The following is a 26,300-nucleotide window of genomic DNA, read 5'->3' as shown; positions in this document are numbered from 1 at the left end:
AGTTCCAAGAGTTTCATCATTTTGCTGCCATCTTACAACTTTGAGATATGTTTTCCATCTTACACAGAGAGCTCCCCTTTTAGGATCCTGTCCTCTGCTGTCTTGGCACTGTGTAATAAATAGGAACAAACTGAAAGAGGTGTCGGCAGGTGCTGAATACTGAGCCATCTGAGCCGTCTCTGTGCTTCCTTCTTTGAGAGTACACCTGTCTGTGGACTTCATGCTTCAGATACCTTGAGAAATGTGTGTGTATAAATAAACAGCAAGCATATATGCACAAGACAGATGTTTTTGCAGTAGTAGATGGCTTTTCTTGATTGGACCAAACAAATGTGTACACTGTCCAGAAAATGTTTTTTGGTTAGCCATGGAGCAATAATTTCAATCAGTAGTGTCAGCAAGGTGGTTGTTATGACTCGTATTAGTAATGACAACAGTGAGCAATTCTGTTATTACTTCAGTTTTGGCTACAAACATGGTCGATAAACACTGAGAGAATTGCATTTGATTGAAGTATAGAGGTTACCTGCAAAAAGGAAAAATAGGTGGGATGTTTTCATCATTTTATGATGTCCTTTAAGAGAAAACAATGAATTTCTCTCATTTCATTTTCAGCTTAATTTTTATTTTGACAACTTGACTCATCTTTGTTCTTGAGAGCTCCATGGTGACTGAGAATAGCTGTGTCATAGACAAAGATGTAAGCAGTTAAGAAGGAAAGGGCTTTTAGTCTTTTTTTTTTAGTCTTTAAAAAACTCTAAAGGCTATTTATTATTTAATTTTATTTAATACCAGATGCTGATTAATGTTTCTGAGGAAACAAAAACCTTTTGTTGAAAGAAAGTATAGTTCTATACCTGAAAAAGCAAACCAGGTGGACAAGAGCAAGGGTTGCAATTAAAAACAAAAGAAACAATTTTTTTATGTTTTAATTATCCAGAGAGAAGTTTTCTAATCTATTTCAGTGTCATCCTGCTTCTTACAAAGAAGAACAGATGGGCAGAGTGTTACGAAGCTTATTTGGGACCTTTTAAAACAAGACAAAGAATATCATGATACCTCAGCTCTGAGATCTCTCACAACTAATATTTTTAGTTCATTTGTCTACAGACAGGGAAGATCATTCCGGCATTTAGTTCTTACTGAGGCAGGGGAACAATCTCAAGTGTGAGCATTTCTGCAAAACAATTGTTAGATTGGTTTTTTGATTTTTGTATCCTATTTCAACAGCTTATCAGAAAATGTTGCTGATCATGGGAAAATGCAGCCTACTTCACTCCTGTATAGAATTGTTGAACCCTGTAATGCAAAATGTGTCAGTGCTGATGAATAAAATTCCACAGAAAAAGCAGAACTTGCCTGATTTCTGACCTCTTGTTGAGGCCAGCTAGTTCTAATAAAGTAGGAATGTATTTGGGAGGAGGAGAAATGTAATTTCATAAGTGAATGAAACGATGGTTCTTTAGCAAAAGTATTCCTGAGCCATGACTTACTGCATGTGTAGATAAGACTGCCTTGCCATATGTGGTGCCTTATTTATTTATAAGATAACACCAGTTATACACAGAAGTTACGTGTTTCTTTTTTCCTCAAAGGAATATTCATCATACCCAAGCTTTCCTCAAAGCCAGTACTCACAGTATTACAGCTCCTCCTACAACTCTCCCTACATGTCCACAAACAGCATCAGCCCTTCAGCCATCCCAACCTCCACTTATTCGCTGCAGGAGTCTTCTCACAATATCACCAGTCAGAGCACAGAATCGCTGTCTGGTAGGTACATTTATTCTGTTCTTAATTTTGCAGTTCCAGCCATCTGTAGACATAAGCACTGTAACCTTGTTGTTGGAATTTCTTTAAATACATGCATTTACATGGATAAATGAGATTTCCTAGCACATAACAGTTCTGCTCACACAGTACAACACAGAATTTTGGGAAGAGACTCAAAAATACAAGTTCTGTAAGACCATCCTGTGGTGTTTCCATGAGTACACCTGGTTTGATCTCCTCTAAAGGTAGAAAATAATTACATGCAAAATCCAGATTAGTACAAAGTGCTAATGTGTTTAGCAATGAGTGGCATGCTCTGAAAAAGCCCCAGAGTTTCCTCACTTATTAGCCCACGTCTCCATCAAGGTTCATGTTCACTCCTAATAACAACATATAATATATGCATTCATAAATAAGTTCACTAAGAGAAAGGCTCTCTTAAAAAATAATAATCAACACAAGCTGTTTGTCTAAGTTAAAAGTTCAGGATGGATTCCATGCAAAAAGACTTCAGAATTTGTGGCCTCTCTTTGAGCGCTTAATTCTTAAAGTCTTGAGGCTTAAATGGTTTATGGAATTATTGACAGATTATGATCCTGCAATGTACTGTTCAAGTACAGTCTTCAGATATCACTTCCCTACTAAAGTTTTCATTGGCATGCAATGACATTTATATAAAATGCCACATAATTTGAGGATGATCACAGTATACGCCCATTGTAGGTCTGCTGACTTATGGAGCAAATCTGAACATCTGTGGTTTCTCTGAAAGAAAAATAAACTAATATTGGTTGTTAAAAAGAAGCGGTCACAGATTGCTCTGAGAGCAGTTGGAGGATTTTCTGTTCTTAGATCTTATCTCAGCCTTTTTGAGAAAGCATGGTTTCAAAAAAGGCTTGTTAGGCACAATCCAAGCTGCTCTGAAGAAGAATATGGTTATTATAGGAAGCTGGAGAGGCCACAGCTTAGCAAGGTGAAAAGAAAAATATGTTTGAAAAGGATTTGTAATGTAAGGTAAGTGAAATCTGGACAGGTTTATGAAACTCCAGCCAAGCAAAACAGATACTTTATACAGGGAAGTTTACCTGTCTCTTCTCAGTTATTTCTAAACTACTGTCCCTTGTGAAATGCAATACAGCTAAACAGGCTAGTTATGTATTTTAAAAATAAAAGTTGATGTTGAAAGTATCTTTTTAATCATGAGTATTCATCGAGTTAAGAAAACATACCATTTTTGCAGATGTTGAATTGATCCTCGTTTCCTTTTCCACTTTCTAATTTCTCTCTTGGAAAAGGAGGAGAGAGGGGTAAAACTCAAAAAGTTGTGTTGTTTTTGTTTGTTTGTTTGTTTGTTTTTAATTTAAAAATGTGTTAAGGTTCTTGAAGTGACACATCCACTTTAAAATGTTTTATATAAAGTCTTGGTGCTTTCTGAAATTGTTGCAACTATTCTTAGAAGTTATAAATCATTTCTCTAACAATGTCAGCTATTGACATGAAAAGAGATTTTCTGATAGTGTTTTCATAACGTTTCTGGTGCTCTCCACTAAAAGCTTTCCTGCTTTTATTATAATGATCTGCGCAAAATTTAAGTTTACAATGGAATTCTTTTTTTCAAAATAGGGGAATATACAACAACACCAGCAAAAGATATAGAAACAGACAGACATCACAGAGGTTCGGATGGCAAGGTACGAGCCCGGTCAAAAAGAAGCAACGATCCTTCCCCTACTGCTGACAGTGAGATTGAGGTAATAACATTAACTTACATTCCCCTAGTAAAACCAGCAAAGAGAAGTGATTGCATCTATTAGCAAAACCAACTATCAAATTAGTGAGTTGTAAGAGCCAGAGTAAAATCAGTAATATAACTGAAGCTTTTTAAATTGGGTAGTCAGAATAATCACACAGTTTCTGTATTATTAGTATCTCAGACTATTAGCATCTCAGACTGTTTTTCATATGTACGTTTTTTTACTTTGTGCTTCTTGTAAGTCTGCTGTTTTGTTCCCCCAACTTGACACACAACAGGTGATTTCTGTGATTGTTAGGAGAGCAGACTCTCAGGGCAATCAGAATGTACTTAGTTCCAGAATTCTTCATCTTTCATTTTGCGTGCTTTCACAAAGCATCTGCAGTCAGTGCTCTAAATGGGCTTGAGATCTTAAAAAGCTCTAGTCCAACAGGACATATCTCCTGAATGAACAAATTCTTGCAATTGCGTAATGTGTAACTGTATTTCTCTTTTCCACCCCGTCTGTCATCACAGCGTGTATTTGTGTGGGATTTGGATGAGACGATAATTATTTTTCACTCCTTACTCACGGGAACCTTTGCATCCAGATATGGGAAGGTAAAACTTAATTTTTTTAACATTACTGCTTGTCCAGCCAAATTGCATTGGGAACTGTGGGGGCAGCTAATAAGACAGCTTTTCAAACAGATGCTGCTGATTTTATTCAGGCACATTTGTATAAATATGTCCTGGGGTATTTCCTTCTAATGTGAAAATTTAGTTTACCTCTCTTTCATGTTGCAAGTAGCCCCATGTTTTTCTAAAGCTTGTATTGTTGGCTGCTGCTAGATAGGACATCAGGATGTTCTTTGAATGTCTGTCTTCTGCGAGAAAGAGCCTAGCCAGCAGCCAGAGAGCAGTTACTCTGACCTGAATGAGGTAATTTTGTTGTTGTTGTTGTTAGAATGGTGTTTTCTTTTGAATCTCAGACAACTTTTTGTTGTTGGTGGTGGTTTGTGGTTTTTTTTAGGAGAGATTTTGTGTTAGTCAGTCTGGGTTGCCACAAAGACTACTGGCTCTTCTTCCCACATAGCTGCTGTGGAGTACACTTTTGAGAGTTTTAGGAATCAGATCTTCAGCTATCCGTGCGTCAGATACCCCCTTTGAAACACTGGCAGTTGTATTTTTTAGGCAGCTCTCTGTGGTTGAACAGACACAACTTGGCTGCTAAGGAGAAAATGCTGGGTCTTGGATTTAGTACCACGTGCTTCAATTTCTTCCTAAGGCAGCTTTTTATGATAAACACTTAAGTCACTTTGAATTACACAATGTCAAACACTTTTAAACGGGTAGGAAAAAAGACAATATCATTACCTAATTAAAGTGGATGACCTAGTTGGCAGCTGTTTCCACACATGGCTTTGAACAGTCAGCTTCATCAGGAGACTGGAAAATAACCCTGCTTCTCTCTAGAAAGCAGAAATATGATTTGACATCATTTCATGGCTTTAGCAGCTGTACTTGTTTTACGACAGTTATAACAAGCTGAATGTGTAATTAGTAAGATAGATTTATTGTTCGCTGTTAGATGTGCACAGTTGTAAAGGATATAAAATGGTGTTTGTGGTGTGGAAGTCTACTGCAGCATTTGGAATGCTGCTAACACTTCTAGCAGCACCCTCTGAAAACCAAGCATGTGTTTCCAAGCAGGGATTTATTCAGACCCATGTTGTACAAGGTAATTGAAGCGGTTACTTTTCCCAGGGAACATAATGAATGAGGCAGTCTGAGGTATACATGTGTAAGCTCAAACCTACTGCCTGCAAAAAATAGAAAGAATTAGGCAGGATCAGGAAATATAAACTGAGCTGGTGTAGACCTGCGATGTGGTCATACTTAGGATTGAGTAGGGGCTGCAAATGGCATATGGAGAATTCCCTTAACTGTGTGGGGGGATATTTTGGCCTAGCATAAAACCTCCAAAGCAGTTCCCTTCATCTGCTGCCTCCTGTCCAAGCTTAGAGGATGTGGGGTTGGGATCTGCTGTGTGGGGGACAGATGGCGATGGGACAAGAGCTGTGACAGACTTGCAGAGGTGAGGAGCCCTGCCATCGCAGTGCCTGCGAGCTCTTGCTGATGGGCTGCTGTGGAGGCAAATGCTGCCATTTCTGTAGCAGCCAGCGTGGGGATGAAGAGATGGCAGGGAGTCAGCCAGAGAGGATTTATCCAAAGCCTTCACCAGCAGCCGAGCTGTTCCCATCAGCTCTGAGAGCAGAGTTAGGCCAAGGCAGGGCACTTGTGAGCAGCAGCCTACAAAGAGAAGAGCACAGGAAAATGGAAACTCGGGATTGTCTGCTCTGAAAGGCCTCTAAAGCTAGAAAATGACTAAGTTCTGTTGGCTGTTTCCTTTATACAAATGTAAAGAGTGGTATGAGCAGGGATTTTTTGTTTTGTTTTTAGTGAGTGAATCGCCTTTTCTGTTAAGCTACAACAGGCTCTTTGAGAACCTTCATTAGAAGAATTTTTTTTTTTAGTTCTTCATTTGTTTCATCAGTTTTAAATTCCTCAGAGCTTTTCTATAAGGTAATGGTCGTGTTATAAAAGTATTGTAAGCTAACAGCTTGATCCAAAGACAACCACAGGCTTCAGTGGGCTTTGGAACAGACCTTAAACCAAGAGGGAAATAGAGCACACTCAGACAGGCTGTCCTGGGAACCATTAAATAGTAACACAATTCAGAAATGTTCAAGTGAGTTGAACTATCAAATATAAATGAAGCAGTGAGCCAAAGGTTAATAGTGCTTCAGAATCTCTTACTTTGTGAAAAACATAGGAAGCGTTAATCTCAAAGTAAATTAAGTATCAGGGCCTAAAATTCTTACGTTTATGTATAATTGATCATAAAAGATTCACATGCCTGTGATTAGACATGCCCATGCCCTGAATTAGATCTCAGACATGAAGGTCTTGGTTCTGTCTTCCTCCAGAAAGTGTGCCAGTTCGTACAATATTCACCATTCCCTGAGCAACAGTACTGTCCCAGTATCATCCTGTTGGTTGTGCTGGTAGAGCTGCTGTGCAGCCACTCAGAAAATTGGACTATGAAGTTGCTTAAGCTGAAAAATAACACCTTTTTCTGGGGTGACTTTTCCTGGGAGAGGAGAGAAAGGGAAGGAGAAACATCAACCTAGCTTCAGAAACTGGGGACTAAACTCCTGTGTTGTTTAGCTACAAAATCACCATGCTTATGCATATTGTTCCTTTCTTGGTGGTGGTGGTAGTAGGGAGCTGTCCAAAACAATCTGGTTTTGGATAGAAGAAAAAAAAAGAATAAAAAGGTGTAAAAAGGTGTAGAAAAAAAAAAAAGAAGAAAAAGGTGTGGGGAAGAATTCACAGAAGTATTATCAGTTAGAGTCATTACATGACTCTTGGATATTAATGATTAGTGCTCCAATGCATGCATTCTGACCTGATTTCGTGTGAAAATTCTCTTTATGTCTGGTATAAAACTCATCTGAGAGAAACCTCTGTGGTCCTTGCCATAGATATGGCAAGGAGTTGGTCTCAGGTGTTTAGAAAATACTTTGCTCACAGCATTAATAGAAGTTAAAGCACAAAAATTACTCAAGGTTGAAATACGAATGAATGGCCCAGTCTGTGTTGCTCCTTTAATCCCCTCTGTCAAACTCTGTGCACTATCCCGTGGATTAGTCATCAGACATGGGGTCTTAATGTCTTTCCCATATGGTCCCTGCAGTATAGCCTTTACAGTGGCAGCCAGAGTGGCCTACGAATTCACATCTCCTTTTGCTTTCTTGCCCATGGTTGAATGGATGCATACCTGTACAAACACACGGAGTCACGGTTAGGCTAGGGCAGCACAGCTGTCAAACCTGAGAAAATCTCTCCACCCCTTCGTTTCTTAGGAGGAGGCTATCTGAGAAAGAAAAGGGGAAAAAAAAAAGTTCTATACCCAATTAAGTCTGGATATTATGTTCAGGAGTTTTTAGAAACCTGTTCTGCAGGCTTCTGATCACTGCATGGGTGCAGAATATTTACCGAGTGCTTAGAGACCACACCAGACATAAACCATCATTATAGCTTAATGTGCTGTCCACTCTGCCCTTTCAATCCCTTCAGACATGTATAATAGAGTTCCCATTCAGCAAGAAGGTGGCTGCAGCCTTTACTGTCTCCAGAGATCTGCCTGACAAATCACTAATGAAATACAATGCGAAAAATGGATCAAAATCTATTACAGTGCTGCTGGGATTTCACATGAATTGAGTATATGTCAAGGGGCCTCGGCCATTTGAGGCAGCGAGGCACAACACAGAAAGACTCTTTGAGTAGTATTAGTTCAGACACAACAAAAAGAGATTATGAGCATTTCTGTGCCAAAAAAACAAAACAGTCTATTCGTTTTTCCTTGACTTGAGATATCTGCAAGCTTGTTCCATAATCTATTAAAGAATTAAAAGTATTTCTGCATCTCTTTCAAAGAAATGTAAGTATTATGTTGCAGATTCATTCTCTTACTTTTCAGAGGACTAGTATCAAGAAGAAAGGGTGCACTAAGTGCATTGTTTTCTCTAGGTGAAGGGTATGTGTGAGGCTAATTCCTTTTCTCATGATTTTGTACTGTTTCCAGAAAGTGAGTTTTTTGTTCTGTGTTGAGATACTTGTTAGTAAAACACGTCCACGGGATTTTAGTGTCAAAAAGAAATGCAATTAAACTAAAATCTAGAGTTAAAATTCATTTTTCCATGCACGAGTTACTCTGAAATCCTGGAACTAAATGGAATGAATCCAGAGGACAGTCTAAATATCTGAATTGTGTTGGATCTTTATCAGCACTTTGATGTCTGCTGATACTCGGGAGTTAAGATGTATAAAATTCCCTGTAAGATGCATTTTATTTTGCATTTCAGAAGTGGCAACAGTAGATTTATCCAAGTTGTAAGCAGCCAGGTATCAGTGTGGTGGACACGGGGCATGCACTGATGTTATGAGGGACTTGCAGTGCCACAGGTATGCTTAGGAATAGGAGAGCATCCTCCAGCAGTAGTGGGGCCTTAAGACCTTCTGGACAAAGTAACTAAAATCACTGCTTGGCCCAGCTGAGGAGAGGACCTAAAAATGATTTTCTGCCATTTCAGATGAATGTCAGAGCTGCTGTTGGCTGTCTGAACTGGGCTGTCTTGTTCTCACCAGAAATGTTGATGTAGATCTAAGAAGCCTTATCCCTCAAAAGTTCCACTTGCAGTTACATGTTCTTACAAAAAACTTTCCTTTAAGTGAATTATCATTACCAATTTAAAAAAAAAAAAAAGTCATTGAAAAGTTCTTGCGTGGCCCTACTTAAGGTCCTTTTGAAAACACAGAGTTGATTATTTTTTTCTTTTTTCCCTGCTTTCATTGAATGCTTTGTGTAACTTTTGCTTTTCCTTGCATTGTTCCCTCACAGGACCTAAAGCCAGGACCTGATTGAAACACCGTAGGGATTTAATCAAATCTGATGGTGATTCATGCTTCTAATGGCCAAAACTGTCCTTAACTACTTTACAAACTGAGGAGGAATAAAACCCCGTTTTATTGCTCGGCTGTTAAAATCTATTTGTAGAAGTTGCTAAGGTTCAAATCAAAAGCACCCTCCCTTGAGAACCATTAGTTAATTCAAAGTGCCATGGTGTTGCTTTTTTTCTTCTCCCCTCGCTTGAGATGTGGCCTTATATCACTATTGCTGTTCAAACATCTGAGAGTTTTCCATTCCTTTGACAAACATGAGCCAAAGTGCTTAAGGACATCTGTTTATTTTATTTCTTTAATGAGAAAACCTTCCAATTTCGTACAGGCTCAGCTGTGTTTATTTACATTTTGTTAGTCATATGTGTGGGGCACCTTGGGATGTTAAAAACCTGCAGAGGCCTATGTGGAGGGCTGCTAGCAGGCATCCTGGTCAGAAAGGCAGAATGAGCCATTCCTAAGGAAAACACAGTCCTTGGAACTCCATAAAATAGATTTTCAAAACAAACAGAGCCTAATTCACTCAGTAGATCATGGATTAAGTCAAGATGAATACAATTTGGAAAGGATTTTCTGAGGAAGTTGGAGATTTTTTTACCCACTGGAGGCTAAACCTTGTATTTAATGCCTTTTTAAGTTAAATTAAAAAAGCGTTCAATCACTGCAGGTAATAAAAAAGTCTGTTACTTTAGACATGCTGCTACATCAATTATTAGTTCATTATTGGAGAGAAGGGAGTAAATAATTCCAGCTATTTGATTATTTCAAATGTGTATTTCGGGAGCAAACATCTGTGTTTATCATTTGTACTGGCTCGAGCGGCAGCAGAAACAGCAAAACCAGACCCACAACAGCTTCGATGCTGGGCACAGGAGATGCTCTGAGCTCATGTAGATGTAACCTCTTGTACTAGAGCTTAGGTGAACTGAGGGCTTTATAAGCAAAGTGCATGTGTGGCATTTGGAAGTATTAAAGGATTATTTCTGACATAGAATACATGTCAGGAACAATGCTGGATTGTCTAACAAGCATGAGTAAAGGGAACCTGCTTTCCCGTGTTGCTGAATTATGACTTGATTTTTAAGGGAAAGGTACTATAAAAAAATAAAGGAACGTAACTCGCATTAGGAAGTTGCATGTACAACATGTGTAGTTGTGCTGAGGTTTACACGCCATGATGTGTTTCCACCAAGCTTTCCAGGAGTTTTGTATTTTTCACAGAGCTATCAAGGGCTTACGTAGAAATATGGTGATTTTCCTGTGAGTAGGGCAAGGGGGTTAAAACATGTATTTGTTTTAAATCCACTCCTTTTTTGACATTTATGCCCTGTATAGTAAAAAGAAATTATTTGTAGACTTTTTGGTCGTGAACCTTTCGTGTTACTGTTGTGGTTTAACAGTGATAGGCAGCTAAGTACCACACAGCCACTCTCACCCCCTCCTTAGCAGCTGCTGTGGGGAAGGTTAACTCCATCCCAGCCAGACCCAGTAGAATTCCTAAAAGTAACTTCCATTTGTTCTCGAGCATTATGGCCCAGCTTTTAAAATGTATTTAGGTACTGTATTCCCACAGGCCTGGAATCCACCCATGGGTTCAGGCACTGTATAAATTAGTTATTCCTGCTTGTCCCTAAGCATAGCTCATTTGGAGAGGGAGGAGAGCCTTTTCAACCTCTGTCTGCTTCTCGAATGTGAGGATTTAGTTACTGACACATCCATTTGCTTATTGCAGTGATTTCCAAGGTGTAGTCCCCAACCACTTCTGAACAGATCCATGCCAGTGAGTTACAGTCCTTCAGTAAATAGTAAGCAGTACTGTGGAAGTACCTCCCAAATCACAGCAATGATGAATAAGAAAAGGTATCTGAATAAATGCGATTAAATGATACTTGCTCTCTGTCTAGCTTGGACATGCCACGAGGTCACACTGCCAGTGACTGTAGAGACATCATTTAAATTCAGTAGATCACCTAACAAGCCTGGATAGGTCAATGTTTAGGTAAAACCATATGTCTTCATTTTGGCGGCCAAAAAGTTTAGAGCCTGGAAATGAGAAAACTGGGTCATGCTATTTGAAAAATGACAATTCTTTGTCAAAAGAAATGTAGTCACTTCAAAAAATGGGTTTGAGCTCCTGAGCTACTTGGGTACTTAAAACAAATGGTCTCACAAATAGCCACTCTCTCGATTGAAAAGCTCTGAGAAGCTGGGTCTAGCAGTTACCTGGTTCTATGAAAAAAAGATAAACAAAACTAAGGTAGTTAAATCTAGTAAAACAGCTAAATGTGTTTTCACCCTCAAAGAGGATGATGAGGGAACACAGGGACACACAGGGACACCACAAGGACACACGGGGACAGATGGGGACACAGGACACAAAGGGATGTGGGCAGCCCCATACTAGGCAGGCAGCACGGCCATGGGGCCAGGCGCAGCAGCTGCCCCCCTCGACTTATTTGAACTAGAACTGATGCACAAGGTTAATTTTCCGTTTTTATGGGAAAGCCTGGTTAATGTCTCAAATTCAGATCAAGGTATAAAATGTTACAACCAAAGAATGATTATTCTCACAGGCTCTCTTTGTTCAAACATGTGGCCCAGGCATTTGTGTCTTTGCTTTTTTTTATTATTTTTATACTACAACCAAACCGGTCCATTTTTCAGGAGTTTCCAAGTAATTAAACCCAATTAAAACTATTAAATTCTTTCTCTTGGTGACAACTTCATTATTAACAGCTAACCACAAGGAAGAGATTTAACTTAGAAAGCCCTTGATTGTATACTAATCCGTCTCTCACCTCTGGCTGACACCTGTGGCAGATAAACCCTACAGAATAGGAGTCTGATGAATAACCTTAATTAATGCTTTCTTCCTTGTAGAAAAGTAATTATTTGCTCATGGCATAAACAGGTATTTGACAGGGATTTAAAGACAGTGATTGGTTTTAAGTAGAAGGGCTTTATTTTTATTTATTTATTTTTTTAAGGGGGGGGTAGGGAGGTCTGAGTCCAAGATTCATGCTCCGAGTGACTTTGTCCTAACATTTTGAATGTCGGGTTAATTGGCACATTGCTAAATAGAAGCAGAGTCAGACAACAAGCTGATTTGTTATCTGTCTCAAAGGAGCCAGCTTTGCCCCTTTGCTAATGGCCTGCGTGTCTGAACAGGGTACCTGTAAGGCAGAGGATTGGAACTGGCTGATTTGGAGCCAGGATTGGGGTTGAGAGTGACTTGCACTTGAGAGATTGCCAGAGATAAGTCTGCTTCTTGCTTCCTTTCAAAATTATGCTATACAAGAGGGGCAAGCTGGCTGTGGACATCCAGCCAAGTGGATTAGTAGTAACTGCAGGTGTTAACAAACACATGTCTTTTTAATGCATTCTTTAGGGCAAGTATAAGCAGTTTATGAAAAATCCAGCTCAGTATTTCAGGAGCAGTGGTAAGAAGGCCATTTGGGAGGATACTGACGGTGCAGTTTGAAGTGTGGCTGCATCCACCATGGACTTTTTTTGTAGGTAATGCTACCTTTAGTAGTGAAAATACAGCAACACAGGCATCTGCATAGGTGAGCCTGCCTTTTGAGCAAGGCCAGACTGAAGGCTGCTCATCAAGCTCCTTCTAGCCACCTTCTGTCATCCTATTATTCATAGTGAGAAAAATGAAACAGAAACAGAATTACTTTTAGGAAGGATATTTTTAGCTTGTAGGACATAAGTGAATTAAAATTGTGATTTTAAAATGTAACGCAATTCACATCTGCAGAACTAATTCAAAGAGGAGTAGTGCATACAACTAGCCAGCACAAAAGCAGTATTCAGAGCACGTGTCAGCTCATGCTTTTGGGATCAGAAAGAAAACATTTCCCTCGGTGAATGGACACTTCTGCCTTCCCCCGCAGAGTGTTTCACAGGCTTCTCTTTTCTGTGTTTTCCTGTAGTAGGGCTATCTGTTGAAAGGGCAGCAAAGCTGCCCCCAAACAAGCAGTTACAGATCTGGGAGTTGGCAGTGCCTCGCTTCTAGTGAAAATTATCTCGTTCACAGCGTTGTCAGCAGTAGGCAACAGCACATCAGTCCCTCTTAGCTAGAAGTCACATCCTGTGACAGACGCAGTAGGGAGACATGTCCAGGAATACTCTTCAGGATCAATATACTTGGTCCAAACATGTTTTTTTTTGTTGGTGTTGTTTTTTTAAGAAGAGCTTATTTTCCCTTTTTTATGTTTTAATACTTTGTGAAAAAGTGGAGGGGAACGGGGCATTTTTACCTCTCAGTTCTCTCAGGATGTACGCTGAGCAGAAATGGGCAGCTGTGAAACACTACTACTGGGTAAATGTGGAAGTGAAGGTGTGGCAGTTAGGGGGAATATCAAGCTCTTTGGGAATGAGTACTTCAAAATGAGCACCACTGCTGTGATGCTTATCCCATCCAGCTGACGGGAAGGAGCCCATTAAGGCTGTGTTGATCGGTCATGAGCTGAGCTCTATTGGGGTGCCTAGTTTGTCATGTAATTTTTGGGGCTGTTTAATGTCAACCCTGGAGAAAGCTCCAACAATGTGTCATGCAGAGGTGAGGCGCACAGAAATGCACTGTGGTGCTGGAGGTTTTATTTATAGGAGTTCGTTGCCTGTTTTCTATCCCTGCCTCTCATTGTCCTTGTTTGCGAAAGCATGACTTGTAGATTAGCAGAGGGGTAGGACCTCACGCTTCTAATGTTACTGAACAAGCGCTCAGGGTCGAAGTTTTAGGTGAATCTGTTTTCACTGTAGAAAAAGTGGTTCCTGGAGGAGATATGATTTCAAGCTGACCACAGCCCTTTTGTTTTTAGCCTTCACATGCATCAGAAAACATTGGGTAGATCTGTTACTGAGGAAGCTGGTTCCTAGGGCTCCAGGGCGCACTTTTCCTATGGTAAGACATGTTGGCAGGGGTCATCGTTATGGATGCAGCAACTTTACATTGCTCTGCTAAACTCACACTGCTCTAACATAGGCATTAGCAGTCCACTAGGGCATCGCCTGCAGCACAGCCTTATCCTTTAGTCCTTCTGGACTTCAACACTTAGGAAGACCTCTCCATTAACATCTTTAGGAAAAAAAAAATCATAATTCTCTTTCCAGTTCTTTATACAGTATACAGAGAATTCTGACAACACATTGATATACCTGTGTCATTTTTGTGCTTGCCTTATTTTCCTGTTTATTCATACTTGAATTGCAAGCTGTAGGTAGGGACTGTGTTTTTCCTCTGTGTGGGTACAACTAGCACAGTGGGGTTCAAGTCTGGGACTAGTGCTTCTAGATCAGTGCAACAGTAATGCAAATAAATAATTGCTAGTAGAACCCTGGCCTAGTGCCTCTAGACACCTACATCATACTGGGAGCACTGATTTGCCTTTTAACTTTATCAGCTTAAGACTTGGAAGCATGCCTTGTTGCAGAGGAAATATCCATACTGTGAAAGCACTGATGCCAAATCATTTCCCCAAACGACTTCCCCTCTGGGTGGTAAAGTGCATTTTTCTGTTTTATTTTCATTCCATCATATTCTCTATCTCAAGAGAAAGATATTTTTTTTCCTCTCATCTACAGTTTAATTTCCATATTGTTTAGTTTAAGAGAAGGTAACTTCATACACTGTGGAAATGTTTCTTACTCCCTGTTAGTGATTAATACCAATAAATCTAAAGACAAAACTTAGAGAATAAATGACAGATACCAATGAATGAGACTTCCTAAAAGAGGTTTAAAGGCTAATGATCCTTGAAATGTATAAAAATAAATTGCTTCATTAAAAACTATTTTACAAAATCATTTCTTCCTAGCAGCATATTTTCTTCAAAACAGTTCCCTCGTGTAACTACACCTGGGTAGTAAAATTTGATTCAGTGCTGTTCACATGGGGCCACGGTCAGATGCCCTAATTGCGCCTGTGTCCCTGCCCCTCATCAGGGGAGCAGGTTTGGGGCTTAAAGGTAGACATGTTCAAGGCAAGCCTGATGGAGTTTACTTTTTGCCCAGAGGAGAAAGTGCCCTTCTTCCAGGGACAGCAATAAGCATGTTTAAACATGAGTGACTGAGCTTTTCTTTAGATGGGCACAGTGCTTGTGAGTCACACACATGGCTGAAACCACAGCCATTCTGCTCTAATTAAAGAGAACTACACCAAGAATGCGTAATAATTAGGTTAGCGTGTAATACACCATCCATGTCAACAGCATCTGCCGCAAAGGTTGATTGAAATGTACTCATCCTCCAAACATTGTGCTCCCTGTTAGAGTTCCTCAGCTAATTCATTACTGTCCTGTCATACAATAACATGACTCCACAGAAATCTGCAGAAAATTAGAGCAAAGACTACATATAAATCTGACATTTTAGCATGGCTTGTAACGTTAGCAGAGGAAAACCACCCACATAAATGTAAAGATGAGAGATCCCTCTCCTAATGAAGATGAATTACAAATAAAAGCCTGTTGTGGGAATGCTCTTTTTTCAAGTTCTGTTGTTGTTTAGTTTGAACAGGCAGAATGCTTTTGAGCTTGTTTATCGAATTAACTGTAAATTATTTTTACTTGCATTTTTGAAGAAGAATATATCTGAATGAATAATAAATTTTTCCGCTAGAGACCTAGTTTGCCTCAGAACATGTCTGTGCTTTTGTTATGAGTTTAGGAACAAGGTCAGTTGTTTGAGGAAGGAGACGTGGAAAAGTGGCCGGGGCTTATTTAATACTGTAGTGTACCAGGCTGGGTACAATATGTCACTTGGTTGTATTTCAGAGCATCAGATCCCTGGGGCTGTACCCAGTGCCCAGGAAGCAGCTTTGAAGCAGTACGCCAAGAGCTGTAGGAGCCCAGTGGCCCCTGTACCCATCCACAGGGGCAGCACGAGGGACCAAGTGGATTTGCTGCACACATGCAGTCAGCCATTAACAGTCACTTCTACACGGGATTGTCCGCAAGTGGCTTTCCTGGCCAAACAGTCAGCCCGGCTGCTTTGGTCTGATTGAAGCTTGCGCTTGTGACTTAGCGGGGAAGTGAATTGGTGGCCCTCTCACGGGCAGTTGTGGTGTCTTAGCTGGGTAGCAAGGAACAGGGAAAAAAATCATTTTCTAAAGTAAATCAACTAAACACACAGGAGGTCCATATTGCTTGGGACATCCTGCGTTACAGCTGCAGGCAGTGCAATCCTGCACAGGAGTGTACTTGTTTTGTTACTGATTTTAGTAGGAGCAGGAGCAGAATGTTAGAAACTTCACAGGTGCTTAAAATGTATAGGAGCTGTTTTAGAGCTGCTGGCATGTGTGTTTTCATGTTCTTTTGTTCATGAAAAAGTATGTTTTCATAATTCTGTACGCAGACAGAGTTTCTGCATCGTTTTCTTGCTGTTCCGCTTAAGGAAGCAGTTTGGGACCCTGTCTGGGGCCAAGTTAGGGCCAAGTTGGACCCAGACCTGGATGAACTGCTGATACAAGAAAATTGCAGAACAAGCAAAGGGTGAAGCAGTCAGTCCATGCAGGCAGGAGCATCAAGTGCATGTCACCATTTCTAACAGCAGCTCAAATGGCATATGGACTGATCCAACATTTTAATGAGCTATCTTGTTTTGTCTTTATTTTATAAATTGATGTAGCTATTTGGGTGTAACTCCGGTATGACATCTCTGGCTCTGCAAGTAAGCTTTATGCCACTGCAGAAGTATGTCCTGTCCTGAGCAAGAATAGTCAGACTTGGACAAGCATTTTATCCTGCTATAATTGGGTTTGCATGGGAGGATGGGATTGTTTTAACTCTGCTGGTACTGTTAAATAAGCGGACACCTTCAGCAGAGATGGAAGAGCTTTGCACCAGTGTGGCTGCTCTTGCGTCTCCACATGCACTTGTGCTACCAAGGCCAGTAGATACTGTGCCACACAGGGGGCTGTGATGTGGGAACGACACGTCTGTCTTTCTGTCCTGCTCTGTGCTCATCACCCAAGTTAGCATGGTAGTAAAGACCTAACCCAAGCATGCCGAGATGCGGATTGCACGCTTTAGAGAAAGATAGTTTATGTTTGAACTCGTGGGCTCTGTTTTCAGATTCTGCTCATCGTGTTGCTGCTTGACATTAAAAGTCTACTTTCATGTGTAAAGAATAATGCTGGCCTCTTACGGCTGATTCAAAGGACAGAGTCTGGAAAGAATCACCCTCTGTGGGCTCTGTTGTTCATAACTGTCCCTTAGCTGCTCTGTACTGATGCTATTGGAAATCACTTCTTGGTCCAACCTACTGAAGCAATTCTTATACAGCCTCAGGTGTTTAAATGTGCTTGTTAAACTCATCTGAAAGTACAGGCTGAAATGCATAAGGTGAGCCATATCCATCCTTCAGAGAACAGAAACTGATTATCTAGTAGAGAAAAAAGAAAAAAAAAACGGATGGGAAAATCATGCTAAGATACACTTGGGAAATTAAATGACTTTAATGACCGTATCTTCAGAAAAAGGAATGTGTAGATCCTGTGTCTAAGATCTCCCACCCCCCCAAAAAAAAAAAATTGAATGAAAAAAGAAATGATTCTCTCCCAACAGGACACTACAACGTCTGTGCGGATAGGTCTTATGATGGAAGAAATGATCTTCAACCTTGCAGATACACATCTGTTCTTTAATGACCTGGAGGTATGTTGCTGCTTATTTTATTTAGCATCTTTCTTTCTAATCATTTGCATCTGCTCTACAAACTTGTTTTTCTGGCCAAGAAACTTTCATTATTGACCCCAAAGAAATGGGCCTTAGATGGTTTATTGGAAGCATACTTTACTATGTCCCTTTGACATCTTCATTCTGTTAAGGAATTTTTTTCTAAATACACAGTAACAATGATGGCTTTTGGCAGTTTTACTAAATCTAATAATGAGGACATTACTGCTGCTTCTCCAGAAATTTGCTATTTAATAATTTTATTAAGCTAAATTAGCATAGATCCTATGGGGCAGGTAGCAATTAGCTATGATGCAATGCAGAGATTTTAAAACGGTCTCTGTTCTTGAGGAAGCTCTGTTCTGCACACAGAGGCAGAGCAGGAGGTCTGCTCAAGCACAGACACATTGCAGGATGAAACTATGTGAGTTTCTACATGAAAGACCAAGAGGAAAAATTCCTCATTGTCTGCATTATGGCAGATTATTATGATCTGGCTATACCTTCCTTACACAAAGTGAAATTCCTTTTGAATATATGGTGAAATCCAAACAAAGTCATGCAAGCAAAATTCTGTCACCAGCTGAGAAACAGCTGTATAGTGCTGAGGAGAAGTTGTTTTAATTTGCAATCAGTAGAAATGATCTGAATGAGTCACCTACAGTGAGTAGGATGGGTTTGTGCTGTGGGCACCTTGGAGTCAGAGTACAGCTTGGAGGAGTTTGGAGGAAAAAGTTCTGGCATCCCTCGGCAGGCTTCTGTGGACTTTCTCTTCACTGGAGAAATGAAGGATTTGTTTCTGTGCTGCATAAAATGAGAGAACTTCTTTTGTGCCTGATGAGTTCAGTGAGAACTTCTGATTCCTTCACTGCTTAATTGCGCTGTGTTCCTCTGCACGTTACAGGAGGTGCCTGCTTTCCTGCCGCCTGTCTCCTTAAAATCTGGGGGTTTGCTTACTGAGAATTATCTGTTTTTTCAGTCTTCCCTTTTGACTCATGCTTGACAAGTGAAACAAACTAAACTTTTTTTTTCAAAGTAAAACCAAGGTGTTTTGATTTTAGCTGAGCGTTTCAGTAATTAAAGTGATGGATGAGGGAAGATTCAAAAGAAGTGAATGTCCTTTACAAAATTTTGCTTTCCGAGAACAGAAGCCGAATTTGCAAAAACAGTCATCCATCTCTGTTCATTAGCCGTCCTAGTCCTTGATTTTGGATGGTAAATGAAAGTCAGGCTTGAGTGTTCACGAAGTGGTATTTAAGGGTTGTACATCACCAAGTGCTAGGCTTGAAAAAGACACAGTGGATGATATTCTTGAGAAAAAAATAGATTAAAAAAAAAGCACAGAAGCTGATTCAGTTCTAGACCCACAAAGATTACCATATACATTAGCACCATCATGTGGCATAACACTGACCTGTGTAACACAAAATAAGCTAAAACTGTACAGGGCTGAAACCATTTCTGGCCATATTCTGTGCTGGGGCCAGGTGAAAGAAGCTGTAACAGAAACTAAACAGTACTAAAGCAAGAATACTCTTGTTAGGAAATATTAAACATAGCAAAACATTTCTCTGGCATAAATCCATAGCCAAGTTGAGGCATTTTGGGGATGCCCAGCATACGGAAGCAGCTAAAGTATGGCTGCCTCAACTTGGGGGATAATTGTGAGGGAGAGGGAATGTCATCTCTCCTCACCAGAGAGGCAGGTTGGACAAAAAAATCAATTATTACCTTGTTTTAGCAACAGGGGACTAGTTTATTATGCTGTTTGCAGTTTTCAGTGCTGTGCAGAGCAGAAGGTGCTGCCAGGGTATAAAGCTTTGTTGAAACATTCCTAGAAAGTGCCTAATGAGGATAAATCATTTGCTCATAGATACAGCAAGGTCCGCACAGTCCTTGCTAGCATTTGTGTAATCCTCATTAGCCTGGTAAGGCTGTGACTGAACAGCCTAGCAAAAAATTGGCTTCAAATTCTGAGTGAGGGGCCTGAACTGGAAATAGTCTTTTTTTTCTATCAAAGCCACGTGATTCTTGCCTTATGCAGAAATAATGCTATCAGGCTGTGGCACATCATACCTCTTTAAATGTTTCAGCAAGACGGGAGAGAGCAGTAGGGCTTTCCTCTATGGCAACACACTGTCAACTTGTCCAAGAAAACTAGGCAGCCCTTTGTTTTGCTGTTCTTACATTGAAAACTAACAAAATCAAGAGAATGAATTACTGCAGTTGATGCAGGCTGTCAGCTCAGTGGATGACAGATGAATAAATAGCAGGCATTTTCAGAGCTTCTGTAAAACTGCCAAATGAGCACAGGAGCCAGGCCACTGTTACTCTGCCCTCTCCTCACCTGTGCCATGGCCTTGAACCACACGCAGTGCCATCCTGCTGCCTGGCTCCCTGTTGTTGGCCAGGGTTTTACATGTTTTCAGGGTCTTCCTGGGTGGGATTCAGGCAACTGCTTCCTGGATACATTGCCTGGAAGCGTTTTTCCTGCTATGCCAGAGAAGGGGAATCTTGGACATGTGTGAAAAGTAGACCCAGCAGATCCATTCAAATAAGCTGCTACAGCCCATCCTCTCTTGGTGCTGCAGCCTAGCAGAGGCCCATTTCCCACGAGATTGACCCCCAGCCCACAGGACAGCAGGAGGCTGATGACCAGTTCCCAGGGCAGGTGGGCGAATGGAGATGCCCTAGGCCTAGACTCTTAGCAAATACTTCTGGTCTTCTTACAGAAAGGGATTCTCTGCCAGCAAGTTAACTCTTGAGTAGTAGAACTTAGAAGATGGATGTATTTTCAGCAGATTCGGGCAGGAGGAGAGTCAATACTTACTAAAACACAGCTTAATGGTGTGGCTGCCGTGTAACAAGGAATGAAGGCACCAAACCTTGACAAGGGCAGCTTTGAGGGCATGCAGCCACACAAGTATTGCCCCATTCTGGAGGCTGTTAGAAGCACAACCCAGGCAAGCGAGAGGTATGTGTTTGCTGAGCTGCATTTTCAAATTATAAATCTGGGGGTTTACCACACTAATTCACCTACTCATGTAGCACTTAGGTGCTTGTTGGACACATCACCTCTGACTGCAGTTGCAGTGCAGGCAGGTTAGATCCCTACTGTCTGCAAACACAGGCCGTACAAGGTGTGGCCTATAAAGGGCTCTGATCACACTGTAGACTATATGGGTAAATACACTTGAAAGGAAATATTCTCACTCTTTATTCCCTTTTTGGGAAATCAGGGAGAATAGGAACTGGCCGAGGTTACAGATCATGGTGAATCTCAAATATGGACTCTGGGCTTTTCAAGGTTGTGCTTTTTCTCCCAGACTCCTTTTGTTCACAGTGCAACACAAGCTAGAAAATAGTACATTTCATCCTCCCTCTGGAGATATTGTTGCCTAGCACTTTAGAAAAAGGTGTGAAGGACAGCAGGACCGACAAGGGGATGAGGAATTAGCAAACAAGGGGATTAGTGTGTTTACAGGTTATTGCCTTTCAGAGCTGTCCCTGGAGGTTTCCTGGTCTGGGAACTGTTAACCCCCTATCCCCACCTTAACAAGGGATGCAAGCTCAAGTGATCAATGAATTCATGTGATGTTTTTTAAAATTATCTAACACAGTACTGATACAAAAATTGACAACCTGTGTGTCTGCAAGCTGTTTCTGCATGTGCAAGAGCCATACCTAGAGAATATGCAGAGAGAGCATAGGTAGTAACTGAAGGAGTTTCTCCATGCATCCTCAGAACCAGCTTGTATTTCACAAGGAGACAGCAGAAGCTTTCTCCAAGCCTGTGGTACCATTTCAAAGCTGCGCTAGCTCAGGCACCTTTCTGTGTGGGTTCAAGGGTTTGGTCCCATCGGGAGGCAGATTGTGTATCACTGACTGGCCTGGAGATGTCACAACAGTAAGAACAGTTCCGTTCCAGGAGCTTGGAGGATTGACTAGGTCTTACACGTTTGACTCAGTTACAGGTTGCACATGCAACAGATCACGTACCTCTGAGATCCTAGAGTATCATTTTAAAAAGTCAGCAGATGTGGAAACTGGGTTTTCCATTGCAGACTTCCATTCAGACAATCTGGACCTTCTTTTCAGCAGCCCAGATATCCTGCCCTGATTCCCCACTCACTAAGATCTCAAGGAAATTTTGTGAGAATGAAAAATTAGTCTCGTAACCAAGTAGTAAAACACGGTCCACATTCTTGCTTTAACCAGCTTCCCTGTGTTTTACCCAGTAACATGATAGGCTCAGCCGGCGGACTATGAGGTAGCGTCTCACCAAGTGTCATGGTATTTTATTAAGTCAGAAATGTGATAGCTACTGTTGTCACACTTCAGTGTACAGAACAATTCATTCACAAATGAGAAAAACAGATCCCTCCACAAATACCTTTCCCTTGACTTAATGCCCTGCATCACACAACTGAAATGGAGTGGGGCTGCATCGATATTATCCCAGCATGGCTCACAACAGCTATGGGAAGGGGGGCTTAAAAAAATGACAGTGGGTGGAAGAGAGAGAGGTGCCAGCAGAAATCTGCAGTTCAGTTACTTGGCTCCGGTTATACAGAGTATACACCTCGGTGATATGTTGATGAAGAGGATTGAGGAGATAAGAACAAGATAAAATTGGATGACTTCTTGAGAATTATCTAAAACAAGTTCTGCAGAAAATGTCATGATTATAGGCAGGAACAATGTGTGACATTTTGCCATTGATATCAAGCTTAGTTACTTGTTTGGGGATTTTTTCTTTTTTGAATGGGCTAATTTAAAGTAATTCATAAAGCCTATAATTATGTAAGGTAGGTGATTGTGTGGTCTATAAAATACTGTCATGGTAAAGGATAACTGTACCTTAGTTAGCTGTAGTTGTTCTGACTTCAGTCTCCTTACATCAACTGTGCTTTTACTTCTATTGAAAATCAGCCAGAACAAAGGGTAGTGTTTGCCAGCTTCAAGGCTTTCTGTTTTCTCGTTACCTACAAGGATCATAGAGAAAAGAGATTAAGGCGGTAGGGAGAAGCTTACAGATTTTTCTCTCTAATGATGGTGTTAAGACTAGGAAGGGAACAATAGAAACAACATTTCTCAAGTTTTTGAGGCAGGGCCTCCATCTTTCAAACAATGAAGAATTTTGCAAGATAAGATCTCGAGTACGTACTTCATGCAGGCTGAGCTCTAAGTATACCTTCTGGTTAATTTTCCTGTCCATAGATTTCCTCGTCACTGACACATTATTTCTTAACTCTGTGGTACAGGGCTGTGAAAGGGTGCCTTTTTCAGTGCTTCCCTGCACATCAAAGGAAGCTGAACCCCCTCAGTATGCCCTGGGAAGACACCAGCAGGACAGGTGTCTCTGGAAATTTCTGTGAGCCAGATCTCCCCTTGTAGTTATGTGGGGATACACCTTCTGTCCAAAGCAGTACTGTCACAGTGGGAGAGGCTGCCAAATCTGTGCCTTACCATGTATAACAACGTTTACAAAACACAGTCTTCCTGGCTAAAAGACAAGCCCCTCTCTCTCCCTCCTATCTGCATAGGAAGGAGTTTCACTTACTGTATTATTAAGGAACTGTTGTGCCTTTAGATAACAGCTGGTCTCACATACAATTAGTTATTTGTGCAAGTGCTGTGTAATACTGTTTGTAACAATTAGCTGGCTATACTGTACTAGACAGTATTGGCAACGTGTAAGATTTTCTCTTAGCTTTAGCATTAAAGTCATTTTTCATTACATGAAGTGTTCTTTAAAATGTTTTTTCAAAGTATTTACTTACTGATGTATTTTTTTTCATACGCTTCTCAGGACTGTGACCAGATCCACATAGATGATGTATCGTCAGATGATAATGGTCAAGATCTAAGGTATGAGACCTCTGGGTGGAAGCTGCAGGCCAGGTAGTCCCCAGCTGTTTGAAAATAGCAGGGGGTTGGTCAGTGTTGTAAAAAAACTTCCTCGGCCATGTGCCTTCTCCCCTTCCTGGCTCCATTCTGTCTGCAGTTATTAAACACACAGGAGAAGTACAGAGCTGCTGTTCACACATTAATCTGCCTGTGCCTACTGTCAAGCCCTGACCTTGCTCAGCTTTGAACCATTCTAGGAATTATGTTTAAAATTAGGTTGAACTTTGCTCGGACTACACTGGTTTCCAATATGATTTGGCCAGCCAGTTGGCACAAGTGTAGCCAAACCATTTCAAAACCAGACTGAAATGTTTCCCACTGCCCAATCTGTAATAAATGGGCTTACTCGTAAGGATTGTGGACCTTGCCAAAGCCACAGCCTTGTCACTGGTGTAAACATACACCCAAACTGCACCAACTATTAATATTGCCTGTTTAAGTTCATTAATCATATACATAAAAACTATTTTTGTACAATTACATTTCCCTTTCCCAAAGTGTTGCTTGCAGTCACTGTAATCGGTGCAAGAACAAGATATGCAGAGCTCTTACAAAACTTTAGTTTGTGTTTTTGTGGATGGTTGTTATGAGAAATTGGTGCAGAAACAGCATAGAAAACAGTGGAACAGCCTTCTGGAAGAGCCTTCTCCTTCTGTAGAGAACACTCAAAAGGTTTTTTACTGAAGGTTTGTGCTTTGTAATGCACAGAAATGGCACATGCATATTTTGGTCCTTTGGCTCCAGTGGCTTGTAAGCAGATGAGTCTGGATACATATTCAGGCATTGATTAAAATAATAATTTGGGTTTTATCTCAATCAGTGCACTTACTTTGAGTGAACAACAACAACAAAAGCTGTAAGCTAATAGTGTATCATGAATCCTGTGAAAAGCCCCTGCCTAAGTGGTTTCAGTTGTTTCAAAAATACTTCTCATGCTTATGGTTTGTCTGCGCGGGATATGAAGTTAAGCTGACAGAAATACGTTAAGCATGTTAAACTTATCTGGATGCTCTAATACTGAAATAAATTGGCCTCAGGGCTCTCAAGAAGGGGAAATTACTTCGTAGTAAATCAGGATGTGAATGCAGAGGCACTGGCTACTGCCCCAGTGAGGTACCAGAAGCACATTAAGCTGAGCTGGCTTCACGCTGCAGCCAAGGAACGCTAGGTCTGTGTCACTGAGCATTTCTGTCTCTTCCCTTGCTCTGGTTCAGTTTGTCTGACTCCGCTGGGTCTGTGACCTGACCCAGCAGACTGTGTCCCATGAGTGCAGCTGCCCTCTTCAACTGCAGCCCAGTCTGCCTTCTGCTGAAGCTCTGAAACCCACCCTGACACTGCCATCCAGCAAACATTTTAGGATAACGTGAGCTGCTCCATAGCCCGCCCCCAGCCATATTCTCAGGGAATTGATCCAGCTGAAAAGCAACTTCTTTGCTTGTTTTTAAGCTCTATTGTCTTTTAACTGGAACAGTTCTCTGATCTGATGCACCTCAGTGCTGAAGAAATGCTTGCACTAGTACAAAGAGAAGTGCATCAATGCAGGCTCAAGACAGGGAAAAACACCTGGAAGAAGAGAGGCTTGCTGCCTTCCAAGACATTGTCAGTTTAGAATGCTGGTGGAACTGCCACCCACCCATGGTGGTAATTACCCTGGAGTTGCTTTGAAGTTTCCATTCAGTTTTTGTTTAAAAAGCTTTACACAGTGCAGGCATTTAAGGCTCATTTAGTTAATTTCTTATTTTTTTTCTTGATTAATGTGTTCAGTGCATGTTTAACAATATAGCCAAGCAGCCAGAGAAATTCTTTAAGATTTGACTATTTCTGTAGTTTAGCAGCCTGGATGAGAGGCAGGTAAGGATTTTCAGTGACCTGAGGACAGTCAGATGTTTTGTAGTCCAGAGAACCTCAGAACTTACAGGAAGTGCTAAATAACCTGTACTGTTTACAGTAAGAACATTTGCTTATATTTGTGCTAGTTGTCACTGTTTTCAGAGATGAGGCTAATGACTGTGTGGGATCATGGATCTGGCAACCAGGCTGATTCCCTAGCCTGGAAATAAATCATTCAAGTAAAAGAAAAATAACAGGCCACAAATGCCCTTTCAAATCTTTTGGTTCTAGTTGCACACAGAAAAGTTACACAGTGGAAATGAGCATTAGGCAGGGCGGCACATGCCCTTCTGGGGCACGTGGGTGAGTGAGAGCAGGCAGCAAGGATGAACTCCACAGCTGTACAGCGTGTGCTGTGTACATCTCTGCTGCCACTTGACTCCACATCACTTTTCAATTGTTTCCGCTCCCTGCTGGCACTGTATAGACTGTGATTATAATGACCTCTCCCCTTCCCTCCTCCTTCTCCCAGCACGTATAACTTCTCTGCAGATGGCTTTCACAGTTCAACTGCCAGTGCAAATCTATGTCTGGGCTCAGGCGTTCACGGGGGAGTTGACTGGATGAGGAAATTAGCATTCCGCTACCGCCGGGTGAAAGAGATGTACAACACCTACAAAAACAATGTCGGGGGTGAGTATTTACTGCCAGGCAGCAAGCATGCCTTTCATCATCTCAAATACTTCTGACCCTGCTAGAAGCATGCTGTAGAGGAGGTGTAGAGAGCACTGTGATAAGAATATTTTACACTGAGCTGAGCAAGTGTTTCAGCAGTCATTCTTAAA

At 41.1% G+C, this 26,300-nt stretch overlaps 1 protein-coding gene and 1 long non-coding RNA gene across 27 annotated transcripts in view; one reads left to right on the top strand and one right to left on the bottom strand.

Moving 5' to 3' along the window:
• The window catches only part of EYA2 (EYA transcriptional coactivator and phosphatase 2), a 111,369-nt gene that overhangs the window by 65,261 nt on the left and 19,808 nt on the right, over positions 1 to 26,300 (top strand). For 25 of the 26 annotated variants that reach the window (XM_048072636.2, XM_066978068.1, XM_066978058.1 and 22 more), the window contains 6 exons: positions 1,596 to 1,773; positions 3,397 to 3,524; positions 4,043 to 4,126; positions 17,605 to 17,694; positions 23,528 to 23,586; positions 25,988 to 26,148. In XM_048072636.2, coding sequence (XP_047928593.1) covers positions 1,596 to 1,773; positions 3,397 to 3,524; positions 4,043 to 4,126; positions 17,605 to 17,694; positions 23,528 to 23,586; positions 25,988 to 26,148 — 700 coding nt within the window. The remainder of the gene's footprint in view (positions 1 to 1,595; positions 1,774 to 3,396; positions 3,525 to 4,042; positions 4,127 to 17,604; positions 17,695 to 23,527; positions 23,587 to 25,987; positions 26,149 to 26,300) is intronic. The other variant, XM_066978050.1, reaches the window with a different exon arrangement.
• On the bottom strand, positions 1,649 to 25,992 carry LOC125183810 (uncharacterized). The gene is made up of 4 exons (XR_010825209.1): positions 23,499 to 25,992; positions 22,576 to 22,700; positions 7,350 to 7,445; positions 1,649 to 5,818 (listed from the first exon to the last, which is right to left on the bottom strand). It is a non-coding gene; the product is annotated as an uncharacterized lncRNA (long non-coding RNA).

The sequence above is a fragment of the Anser cygnoides genome, chromosome 16 (assembly GCF_040182565.1).
Source record: "Anser cygnoides isolate HZ-2024a breed goose chromosome 16, Taihu_goose_T2T_genome, whole genome shotgun sequence".
NCBI classification, from domain to species: Eukaryota; Metazoa; Chordata; class Aves; order Anseriformes; family Anatidae; genus Anser; species Anser cygnoides.
The sequence above is the reverse complement of the archived record's forward strand: the minus strand, read 5'-3'. Positions and strand labels throughout refer to the sequence as shown.